At 48.4% G+C, this 12,538-nt stretch overlaps 1 protein-coding gene across 1 annotated transcript in view; it reads right to left on the bottom strand.

The window, feature by feature from the left end:
* Positions 1-12,538, bottom strand: part of TTLL6 (tubulin tyrosine ligase like 6) — a 72,491-nt gene that overhangs the window by 52,617 nt on the left and 7,336 nt on the right. Inside the window, exon 2 of the mRNA XM_055102020.2 lies at positions 3,198-3,314. Within this exon, the coding sequence (XP_054957995.2) occupies positions 3,198-3,264 (67 nt within the window). The 5' untranslated portion in view covers positions 3,265-3,314. The remainder of the gene's footprint in view (positions 1-3,197; positions 3,315-12,538) is intronic.

The following is a 12,538-nucleotide window of genomic DNA, read 5'->3' as shown; positions in this document are numbered from 1 at the left end:
CCAGCCTGTTGCCCAGGCTGGAGTGCAATGGCACGATCTCAGCTCACCGCAACCTCTGCCTCCTGGATTCAAGTGATTCTCCCACCTTAGCTTCCCGAGAGCTGGGACTACAGGCATGCACCACCACGCCTGGCTAATTTTGTATTTTTAGTAGAGACGGGGTTTCTCCATGTTGGTCAGGCTGGTCTCAAACTCCCAACCTCAGGTTATCAGCCCACCTCAGCCTCCCAAAGTGCTGGGATTACAAGCATGAGCCACCGCGCCCGGCAGTTTAGTGATTTCTTTTGCAAAACTGAATGAACACGGGCATCCTATAAATGATAGAAAACATTAATTTGGTGGTTGACTAAGAGAACCCTGGGAGAACATATTTCAAGTTGTAGCCAAGTTTTTTCATCTCTGACCTTCATCACCTGGACTTTTTTTCTAGTCTATAGGAATATATAGAGCACTGAAAGTTTCGCCTATTGTGTCTGTCTGTGAAGTCCCTCTCTTTCACCAGATAACAGGTTTTCCTTCACGTACCTCCTTTTCATCTTTTGGTCCTCATTTCCCTACTGGAAGCATCCCTCTGAAGGCCTCCAGTGGTTCTTGGAAAATGTCAAATTGGATGGGGGAAGAAAAGATGTGGAGGTAAGACCTCTGGATCTTGCTTTCAGCTTTGCCCCTCCAACTCAGTATGTCATAAAAATCCAAGCAATTATTTCCTCTCCCACTCCCTATCTTCTCTATAATTACAGGACCACTAGGAGGATAAAAGCTTCACATCTAGAAAAGTGCTTTGAGCTTTGATTCAGACAGGATAAAATAAGATGTTTTTTGTGGTCTTTTGACTTTTCGTTTTAGTCACCCTTTGAATTTCAGCCCGGGGCCTGAAAGGGTCCTAAGCAAAATGTGGATTAACAAGGGAGGGATGGGGCACCCAATTGCTCAAGGGCTTTGCCAATAAGAAGTGTTGAGAATGACAAGTCACCTGTAGTGGGAACAATAAGAATCTTGCTGACTTAGATGCCATCTTTTATTCTGCTAGAAACTGAGAAATTCTGCAAGATTGGAAGATGCAATATTCAGATCAGGCTCATGCCTAGTCATTTTCTCCACAATATTCAGGGCATTGCTAACAAAGACAGATGGATCTGGATCCAAATCCCAGCTCTACTAGTTTCTAGAATGTGTGACCATGCGTGAGTAACTTAGCCTCTCTGTACCTCAGCTTCTGTATAAGTAAAATGGGGATGATAATAATATTCATTTTATGGAGCTGTTTTAAAGATTAAATGAGTTAATATTTCTAATACCCTTAAAGCAGTGCTTGGTTCAAAATAAAGGCTATATTGTAAAATGAAAATATAAACCAGGTGTGGTGACTCATGCCTGTAATTCCAGCACTTTGGGAAGCCAAAGTGGGAGGATCACTTGAGCTCAGGAGTTCGACACCAGCCTGGGCAAAAAAGTGAGCCCCCCCACCCCCACCTCCATCTCTTAAAACAAACAAAAAAGAAAATATAATAATAAGATTGGCATAAATATTAAAATTTTTTGGAGTGCCTCGCACATACTGGTGCTTTCAAAACGTTAGCTCCCTTCCCACTTCATCCCCCAATGTGATATTTTTCCTAGAGTTCAAATCCCAAAGGAGAACTTTCTGCAAAGCCAGAAGAGTATTTTTTCAGGAGGGGTGAGAAATAACAACCGGAAATGAAAGAACACCAGGCTGGAAGGCGGTAGGGGCATCAGCAGAGGACTATGCCGGCCATGAAAAATGGGAAGTGTCTTGCTGGAAGGTTTCTCCAGACAAAGGAAGAACAGTGATGAAGAAAATGACCCAATGATGGGGATGAAGGGGATGAAGAGAGTTGTGTGAGTCCCAGGGATCGCTGGTGTCTAAGCGACAGCTCCTTGGTGGACTGTGGTTTAGGAAATCGGGGGAGGGCGGGAAATGAACGTTAATAAGAGGGACTGAGAAGCGGGGAGCCCCGGAGCCGAGGGACCGTGAGGGTGAGTGCCTGGCGCCGTGGAACGCCAGCAGGGAGGGCAGCGGGCTACCCTGGGGACCTGGGTCCCGTGTGGGTTTAAGGAGACGTGTCTAGCCAGGTTTTCAGGGGACAGGCACCAGGAGGCTGCGGTCTGGAGCCAGCACCGGGCTTTGGGGCGCTCTTACCCGCAATTCCTACTCCCCCGTCTCGCCCCGCTGGGCTGCTAGTCCAGCTTGCAACCACACCTGCCGGCCCCCTCCTCGAAGGATGAAGGAGTAACGCTCCCATTGGCTGCCAGACAGCCCCAACCCCAACCCGCGCTCGCCCTAACTTTGGGTCCGCCCGGCCCTCATATTTGCATACGGGGCCTTCTAGGCCTTCGATTGGCCCCTGCAGTAGCTGCCATGCCCCCTCCCTCCCGAATCCAATTAACCGCCCAGGCGCTAGGGGAGGGGCGCGCCCACGGTTGTCCCGGGAGACGCGGAGGACGCGCGCACCGCGCACCCGGGCGCCAGGGGCTGGACCGCCGCTCGCTCCCGCAGCCCTACCCGTGCCCAGCGAGCCAAGCCGCAGTCCCAGCCCATCCGCGCCGGTGCCGTCGGGCGCCGTGCGCGGGCGCGGCCGGAACGTCTGGCTCCAGAGGTCCAGCTGCGCGGGGCTGCGGTGAGGGAGGGGGGCACCTTGAATTTAGGCCTTCGGGAGAGGGCAAACCTGAAGCAGGAGGCACTGTGGGAAAACACTGGTTGGAGACTTAAATCAGCATCTCAGGCATATTAGTGCCTGTGTCACCTTGGGCAGGCCACGTTACCTCTGTGAGGCTTAGCTTCTTCAACAGGAAAATGGGTGTTGCAAACCTGTGATGACCGCTCAGGCGTATTGAACCCTGACCTCACCTCCAGAGTGTGGGGGTCATGGCCTCCAGTGAACTGATCAGTAAGAGAGGGCCGCCTAGACCGACTGAAGAGTCAGTGAGACTTAAGGGGTTAGGGGTCTGGGCTTCTCAGAGCAACCATTTGGTCTCAGGTGGAGAATCTGTAGTAGTGACTGGATTCAAATCATTGAAGATGGCCGGGCGCGGTGGCTCACGCCTGTAATCCCAGCACTTTGGGAGGCCTAGGTGGGTGGATCGCTTGAGCTCAGAAGTTCAACACCAGCTGGACAACATGGCGAAACCTCCTCTCTACTAAAAATACAAAAATTAACCGAGCGCGGTGCGCGTACCTGTGGTCCCAGCTATCGGGAGGCTGAGGCGGGAGGATCGCTTGAACACAGGAGGCAGAGGTTGCATTAAGCTGAGATCGCGCCACTGCACTCCAGCCTGGGCAACAGAGGGAAACTCTGTCTCAAATAAATAAATAAACATTGTTCATTTGGGCCTGAGTTGGTAACCTAAGTTCCTCCCAACCCAGATCCCCTTCACCTGCTGATGTGCACAGGCAGAACACCAGAGGCAAGGGTGTAGCTTAGCCTCAAGCCGACCCTGGAAGCCTACTACGTGGTGCTTACAGTCACCCCGGAGTGAACAGAAGGCCCAAGGTGGAACCAGTGGCCCATCTGCTGCTCTTTCAGAAACCTCTCTGCCATCCAGTCAGCACTCTTCCCTTTTCCCCCCCGCAGGTGGCCCCGTGCTGTGGTGCCCCTCCCCCACAGGCCCTAAGGGGCCAAGTGACCATCATTAACTGGTCACCCAGCAGATGATTCCCTAAGACCAACTGTCCCAGCCTGGTCCCCTCCCCCATCCCACTGTTGTCTTTCCCCAGCGTCCTACCAATCTGCTCTGCCTAGCTCCTGTTTGGTCTCAGGTCCCTCAGGAGTGATATTGTGATGGAAATGAGGGAGAGGATACAGGAGAGAGCAGCAAAGATTTACGGCTTTCAGAGAGTTTCCATTAAAATCCCTGACAACTGGTTATTTATGAAATGTTGCAACGGGAGCTTATAGGCCAGAGCCTGGCACTACTGTCCTTTCAGGGCTGATGTCAGGAGCAAACATAGGGTGAACACGGTGAACAGTGGAGCTGCCCTCACTGTAGAGCAAAGCAAGCTTCAACCTGAGTGACAGCCAGGAAAGCAGAGAATATCAGTGATTTGTGCCTGGCAAACCCTAAACAGACAAATCCACAAGGTAAACACTGAGGGACTTACTCGGCCTGGGCATGAAAAACTGAAGCAGAATGATGGAGGGTCCTAATTGTCAAAAAATTTGGACCATGTCCTAGGAGCTGTCAGAGGCAAGAGTGTGTGGAAAAATCCAGGTCCAACCCTGTTGTTTTCACTGCTGTTTTGTTCCTAAGGCACCCACCTGACTAAATAGATAAATAGTAAAACAACAGTAAAATCCCCGTAAGGTTGTTTGCTCTGCACTTCACACACAGACTTTTTTCTCAGTTTGGAGTTCTTCCTTTAAGTAGTTAATGAAACAAACAGAGATCCTGCTTCTGCTCCCTGAACCAAGGTCCCTCCTAGAAGCCCTTTCTTCCTGTGCCAGTCAAAATATTTTTTTTTTTTTTCAGACGGAGTCTTGCTCTGTCGCCCAGGCTGAAGCGCAGTGGCGCGATCTCAGCTCACTGCAACCTCTGCCTCCTGGGTTCAAGCAATTCTCCTGCCTCAGCCTCCCAAGTAGCTGGAATTACAGACACCCGCCACCATGCCCGGCTAATTTTAGTATTTTTAGTAGAGACGGGTTTCACCATGTTGGCCAGGCTGGTCTCAAACTCCTGACCACGTGATCCGCCCGCCTCGGCATCCCAAAGTGGTGGGATTACAGGCGTGATCCACTGCACCCGGCCAAAATAATTTTATTTTGTTTTTTTCAAGATGGAGTCTTGCTCTGTCGTCCAGGCTGGAGTACAGTGGCACGGTCATGACTCATTGAAGCCTCAAACTCCTGGGCTCAAGCAATGCTCCTGAGTAGCTAGGATTACAGGCTCCTACCACCATGCCTGACTAATTTTTTAAAAAAACAATTTTGTAGAAACGGGATCTTGTTTTGTTGCCTCTCAAAATGTTGGGATCACAGGTGTTAGCCACCGTGCCCAGCCAAAATAAAGTCTTGATATGTGTACCAGGAATGATGTAAGGAGTGGGAATGAGGCAAGAATGCTTAGATAAAATTTTGCATACCCCAGATTTTTTTTGCTTTAAGTCTGCAATGCATGAGAGAATGTTGTAGAAGTGTATATAATCACAGAATTGGGCTTCTTTTAAATCAGAAGAGTTCTTAGAGACCTCCAAGGCATTTGTCCTGTTTTCAGATGAGGAAACTGAGGCCCAGGAAAGTGGGATGGCTTTGCTCAAGGCTTGCAGTGGGGTCATAGAGTCCATTACCCCTTCCTCTACATGCTCTGATATTAGTGAAATAGAAATAGCAATAGAAACTGCTGCCAAGCACCTCTTCTGAATCCTCTCCATTTTGATGTGTAACTGTATCTGATGGGACTGAAAGAGCCCCTGGACAGGGGACTGCCCACCCATGAGCAGTGGAGCTCCCAGGTTTCTGGGTTTTTTTGTTTTTGTTTTTGTTTTTTCGAGATGGAGTCTCGCCCTGTCACCCAGGCTAGAGTGCAGTGGCACAATCTCGGCTCACTGCAACCTCCGCCTCCCGGGTTCAAACGATTCTCCTGCCTCAGCCTCCTCAGCCTCCTGAGTAGCTGGGACTACAGGCACCTGCCATCACGCCTGGCTAATTTTTGTATTTTTAGTAGAGACGGGGTTTCGCCATGTTGGCCAGACTGGTTTTGAACTCCTGACCTCAGGTGATCCACCCACCTCAGCCTCCCAAAGTGCTAGAATTATAGGCGTGAGCCACTGCACTCAGATAATTTTTTTTTATTTTTAGTAAAGATGGGGGTTTCGCCACGTAGGCCAGGCTGGTCTCGAACTGCTGACTTCAGGTGATCTGCCCGCCTCTGCCTGCCAAAGTGCTGGGATTACAGGCAGGTTTCTGTTTTTATTTTGCCTTTCTTCTTCATCCTCCTCCACCTTCTGGGAAAACAAACTTCCCTGTTCATAGATGTTGGGTTTTTTTTTCTTTTTGCCCTGTAAGGAAACAACATGGCTGTTTTTAAAGCATCCTTGTCTTGGTGTAGATGGCCCTCAGACAAGTTCCATAGACAGTGCCCTGATTAGCTGGGCGCAGTGGCTCATGCCTGTAATCCCAGCACTTTGGGAGGCCGAGGGGGGCGGATTACTTGAGGTCAGGAGTTTGAGACCAGCTTGGCCAACATGGTGAAACCTCGTCTCTACTAAAAAAACAAAAATTAGCCTGGCATGGTGGCAGGCACCTGTTAATCCCAGGTACTCAGGAGGCTGAGGCAGGAGAATCACCTGAACCCGGGAGGCAGAGGTTGGCAGTGAGCCAAGATCTTGCCACTGCACTCCAGGCTGGATGACAGAGTGAGACTCCGTCTCAAAAAAAAAAATTATTTGGGCACCGTGGCTCATGCCTGTAATCCCAGCACTTGGGAGGTCAAGGAGAGCAGATTGCTTGAGTCCAGGAGTTCAAGACCAGCTTGGGCAATATGGAGAAACCCCGTCTCTACTAAAAATACAAAACTCAGCTGGGTGTAGTGGTGCACACCTGGAGCCCCAGCTACTTGGAGGCTAAGGGAGGAGGATTGCTTGAGTCTGGGAGGTGGAGGCTGCAGTGAGCCAAGATCATGCCACTGCACTCCAGCCTGGGCGACAGAATGAGACCATGGATCAAAAAAATAAAATTGGGCCCGGTGCGGTGGCTCACACCTATAAGCGCAGCACTTTGGGAAGCGAAGGCAGGCCGATCACTTGAGGTCAGGAATTCAAGACCAGCCTGGCCAACATTGTGAAACTCATCTCTACTAAATATACAAAAATTAGCCAGGTGTGATGGCGGGCACTTGTAATCCCAGCTACTCGGGAGGCTGAGGCAAGAGAATCACCTGAATCCAAGAGGCAGAGGTTGCAGTGAGCCAAGATGGTGCCATTGCACTCCAGCCTGGGCAAGAATGAAACTCCATCTCAAAAAAAAAATTTTTTTTAAATAAACAGCTTAAATATTCAATTGTTAGAAAATGGTTAAGTAAATTATGGTAGAATCAATTATATTACAGCAAAAAAGAAACTAACATATATGAAGTTTCATTGCACCAAGGAAGTTTTTTACTTAATAAAAGTAGTGAGTGAAAAATAATATAAAGGCTATGACTATGTCAAACATGTATTTACATGTTAAAAAAACTGGAAAAAAAAGAATTTCCTTAATAAAGATAAAACCAAGACTCTCATATAGATATAAAAACGAACACATGTTAAGGATTTTACAGCTGACCCTTGAACCATGCAGGGGTTAGGAGCATCAACCCCCTAGGCAGTTGAAAATCTGCAGATAACTTTTTTCTTTTTTTGTCAGACCTGGTGAACCAGAAGTTTTGGGTTGTTTTTTGGTTTGTTTGTTTTGTTTTGTTTTTGTTTTTGTTTTTGAGATGAAGTCTTACTATGATGCCCAGGGTAGTCTCTAACTCGTGGGTTTAAGTGACCCTCCCACCTCAGCCTCCCAAGTAGCTAGGATTAAAAGTGCGCACCACAGCACCCAGCTCTCCCAGTACTACTTTTGTTTGTTTTGTTTTTTGTTTTTTGGGGTTTTTTTTTTTTTTTTTGAGATGGAGCCTCACTCTGTCGCCCAGGTTGGAGTGCAGTGGCGTCATCTCAGCTCGCTGCAAACTTCGCTCCCCAGCTTCAAACCATTTTCCTGCCTCAGCCTCCGGAGTAGCTGGGATTACAGGCATGCACCACCTTGCCCAGCTAATTTTGAATTTTTAGTAGAGACGGGGTTTCTCCATGTTATGTTGGTCAGACTGGTCTTGAACTCCCGACCTCTGGTGATCCGCCCACCTCGGCCTCCCAAAGTGCTGGGATTACAGAAGTGAGCCACCACTCCCAGCCACAGATTCTCTTTGACCAAACTTTAGTTAGGCTCCTCTGAGCCCTCTTTGACCTTGGGCTTCCATGTCTGTCCTTACTGAGTCTGATTTTAGCAAGAATCTTTTTTGCTTTTTGGCTTCTTTTTTTTTTCCTTTTTGTGAAGAACCGAGTCTAGCTATATTGCCCAGGCAGGTCTCAAACTCCTGAGCTCAAGCTATCCTCCCGCCTCTGCCTCCCTAAAAGCTGGGATTACAGGCATGAGCCACTGCACCCAGCAGTTTTGGCAACATTCTTAAGGCAGTTTAAAGAGAACCCTCCACCCTTGATAACTGATCACCCTCAAAAACTGATCAAATTCCTCACCCCCCCCTCTTCTTTTTTTTTTTGAGATGGAGTCCTCACTGTCGCCAGGGCAGGAGTGCAGTGGCACGATCTCGGCTCACTGCAACCTCCACCTCCTGGGTTCAAGCAATTCTCCTGCCTCAGCCTCCTAAGTAGCTGGGATTACAGGCGCCCGCCACCACGCCCAGCTAATTTTTTGTATTTTTAGTAGAGACAGGTTTCACTATGTTAGCCAGGCTGGTCTCAAACTCCTGACCTTGTGATCCTCCCACCTTCACCTCCCAAAGTGCTGGGATTACAGGCATGAGCTGCTGCGCCCAGCCTCCCCCACTCTTCATATGTGATCAATCTCTAGCCTGCCTTTGGCAAGAATCCTGTTAAGTTGGTTTAGCAAGAATCCCCCCCCCCACTCTTGATGTCTCCTCTTAATAATTTTCCATCCGTGGATTTTCCTCACTCTGCTCCTTAGCTATAAATCCCATTGGTCGTTATTGTATTTGGAGTTGAGCACACTCTTTTTCACCTATTGTAATGTCCCTAATGCAACAGTCCTGGATGAAGTCCTCCTTACTATTTTAACAGGCTTCAGAATGATTTTTTCTTTAACATCTTTCCTATGAAGCCTTCCTGCTTGCCCCTAGGAAAAATTGATTCTGTGCTCTCTTAGCACTGTGTAAAAATTCCTTTTCTAAAGCCAATATCTTGGCCGGGTGCAGTGGCTCACGCCTGTAATCCCAGCATTTTGGGAGGCTGAGGCAGACCACCTGAGGCCAGGAGTTCGAGACCCACCTAGCTAACATGGCGAAACCCCATCTCTACTAAAAAATATAAAAATTAGCTGGACATGATGACATACGCCTGTAATCCCAGCTACTCAGGAGGCTGAGGCAGGGAGAATTGCTTGAACCCTGGAGGCAGAGGTTGCAGTGAGTGAGCTGAGATCGCACCACTGGACTCCAGCCCGGGCAACAGAGTGAGACTACATCTCAAAAAAATAAATAAATAAAACGAATATCTTGTGGTATTATAGTCATTTATGTGTTTGTCTTCCCTTATAGCTTGCTGAATTCTTCATTAAAAACATAATGAGGATAGTGGTTAAGAATGGGGCCAGGCGAGGTGGCTCACACCTGTATCCTAGCACTTTGGGAGGCCGAGGCAGAAGGATTACCTGAGGCCAGGAGTTCGAGACCCACCTGGCCAACATAATGTGAGATCCCATCTCTAGATAAAATAAAAAATTAGCCAGCTACATCGGGTGCGGTGGCTCACGCCTGTAATCCCAGCACTTTGGGAGGCTGAGGTGGGTGGATTACGAGGTCAGGAGTTCGAGACCAGCCTGACCAACATGGTGAAACCCCATCTCTACTAAAAATACAAAAATTAGCTGGGCCTGGTGGTGTGCACCTGTAATCCCAGCTACTCAGGAGGCTGAGACAGGATAATTGCTTGAACCTGGGAGGTGGAGGTTGCAGGAGCCGAGATCACACCATTGCACTCCAGCCTGGGCAACAGAATAAGACTCTGTCTCAAAAAAAAAAAAAAAAAAAAATTAGCCCGTTACAATGGTGCATGCCTATAATCCCAGCTACTCAGGAGGCTGAGGTAGGAGCATTGCCTGGGCCCCAGAAGTTGAGGCTGCAGTGAGCGGTGATTATGACACTGAACTCCAGCCTAGTGACAGAGTGAGATCCTGTTGTTACTGGAAAGGAGTCCTGATCCAGACCCCAATGGAGGGTTCTTAGATTTCCAGCAAGAAAGAATTCGAGGTGAATCCATAGAGTGAGAGCAAGTTTATAAGGGAAGTAAAGGAATAAAAGAATGGCTACTCCATAGGCAGAGCAGCCTGGTGGGCTGCTGGTTGGATATTTTTATGGTTCTTTCTTTCTTTCTTTCTTTCTTTCTTTTTTTGAGATGGCATTTCACTCTTTTGCCCAGGCTGGAGTGCAGTGGTGCAATCTCGGCTCACCTCAACCTCCACTGCACCCCACCCACCCAGTTCAAGTGATTCTCCTGCCTCAGCCTCTCAAGTAGCTGGGATTACAGGTGCCGCCACCACGCCCGGCTAATTTTTGTATTTTTAGTGGAGACGGGGTTTCACCATGTTGGCCAGGCTGGTCTCGAACTCCTGACCTCAGGTGATCCACCTGCCACGGCCTCCCAAAGTGCTGGGATTACAGGTGTGAGTCACTGAGCCCAGCCTCTTTTTTTTTTGAGATGGATTCTCGCTCTGTTGCCCAGGCTAGAGTGCAGTGGCGTGATCTCGGCTCACTGCAACCTCCACCTCCTGGGTTCAAGCGATTCTCGTGCCTCAGCCTCCTGAGTAACTGGGACTACAGGCACGTGCCACCATGTCCAGCTAATTTTTTGTGTTTTTAGTAGAGACAGGTTTCACCGTGTTAGCCAGGATGGTCTCGATCTCCTGACCTTGTGATCCTCCCACCTTGGCCTCCAAAAGTGCTGGGATAACAGGCGTAAGCCACTACGGCCAGCCCATTATTTCTTGATTATATGCTAAACAAGGGGTGGATAATTCATGAGTTTTCTAGGAAAGGGGTGGGAAATTCCTGGAAATGAGAGTTCTTCCCCTTGATAGACCATATAGGGTAACATCCTGACATTGCTATGGCATTTGTAAACTGTCATAGTGCTGGTAGGAGTGTCTTTTAGCCTGCTAATGAATTATAATCAGAGTATAATGAGCAGTGAGGACGACCTTTCATCGCCGTCTTGGTTTTGGTGGGTTTTGGCGGGTTTTGGCTGGATTCTTTACTGCAACCTGTTTTATCAGCAAGGTTTTTATGACCTGTATCTTGTTCCAACCTCCTGCCTCATCCTGTGACTAAGAATGCCTAACCTCCTGGGAATGCAGCCCAGTAGGTCTCAGCTTTATTTTAGCCGGCCCCTATTCAAGATGGAGTCACTCTGGTTCAAACACCTCTGACACTGACTCTTTAAAAAAAAAAAAAGTGAAGGGTACAGTACTGGAGTCAGAATGCTTTGCTCAAATTCTTCTGATGGCACTTATTAGCTATGTGAGCATGGGAAAATAATTTTATGTCTCTAAGCCTTGCTTTTCTCATCTATAAAATGCGAATAATAAAAATACTTCCCTTAGAAGAATGAAATGAGATAAACTACTGTGTCATGCACAGAGTAACCACATACCCCCTCAATCTTTTTTTTTTTTTTTTTTTTTTTTTGCCCTGAGACTTAGCAGTTGAAGATAGAAGTGAAAGATTTTCTCTGTAGGTCTGAATATAAATTCCTATTCCTTCCATATCCAGTTATAAAGGGTTGCAGCTACAGCCCTCCCACGACATTTCTATTAGAAATAAATCAGATTAAGGCCTGGCTCAGTGGCTCACGCCTATAATCCCAGCACTTTGGGAGGCGGAGATGTGCAGATTGGTTTTGTTTGTTTGTTTGTTTTTAATTTTGAGATGGAGTCTCGCTCCATCACCCAGGCTGGAGTGCAGTGGCGAGATCTCAGCTCACTGCAAGCTCTGCCTCCCGGGTTCACGCCATTCTCCTGCCTCAGCCTCCCGAGTAGCTGGGACTACAGGCGCCCACCACTGCGCCCGGCTAATTTTTTGTACTTTTAGTAGAGACGGGGTTTCACCGTGTTAGCCAGGATGGTCTCAATCTCCTGACCTCGTGATCCGCCCGCCTCGGCCTCCCAAAGTGCTGGGATTACAGGCGTGAGCCACCGCACCCGGCCCGAGATGGGCAGATTACTTAAGGTCAGGAGTTTGAGACCAGCCTAGCCAACATGGTGAAACCCCGTCTCTACCAAAAATACAAAAATTATCTGGGCATGGTGGCATGCACCTGTAATCCCAGCTACTTGGGAGGCTGAGGCAGGAGAATCACTTGAGCCCGAGAGGTGGAGGTTGCAGTTAGCTGAGATCACACCACTGCACTCCAGTCTGGGTGACAGAGCAAGACTCCATCTCAATAAATAAATAAATAAATACATAAATACATAAATCAGACTAGCCTGGGCATGGTGGTTTATGCCTATAATCCCAGCACTTTGGGAGGCTGAGGCAGGAGGATCACTTGAGCCCAAGAGTTCGAGACCAGCCTGGGCAACACAGTGAGGCCCCATCTCTACTTAAAAAAAAACAACACACAAAAAAAACAGGTGCAGTGGCTCATACCTGTAATACCAGCCAGCACTTTGGGATGCCAAGGCGGGTGGATCACCTGAGGTCAGGAGTTCAAGACCAGCCTGGCCAACATGGTGAAACCCTGTCTCTACTAAAAATACAAAAATTAGCCTGGCATGGTGGTGGGCACCTGTAATCCCAGTTACTTGGG

Source organism: Pan paniscus, chromosome 19, assembly GCF_029289425.2.
Source record: "Pan paniscus chromosome 19, NHGRI_mPanPan1-v2.0_pri, whole genome shotgun sequence".
Lineage (NCBI taxonomy): Eukaryota > Metazoa > Chordata > Mammalia > Primates > Hominidae > Pan > Pan paniscus.
Note: the sequence above shows the minus strand (reverse complement) of the source record. Positions and strands in the feature narration are given on the sequence as shown.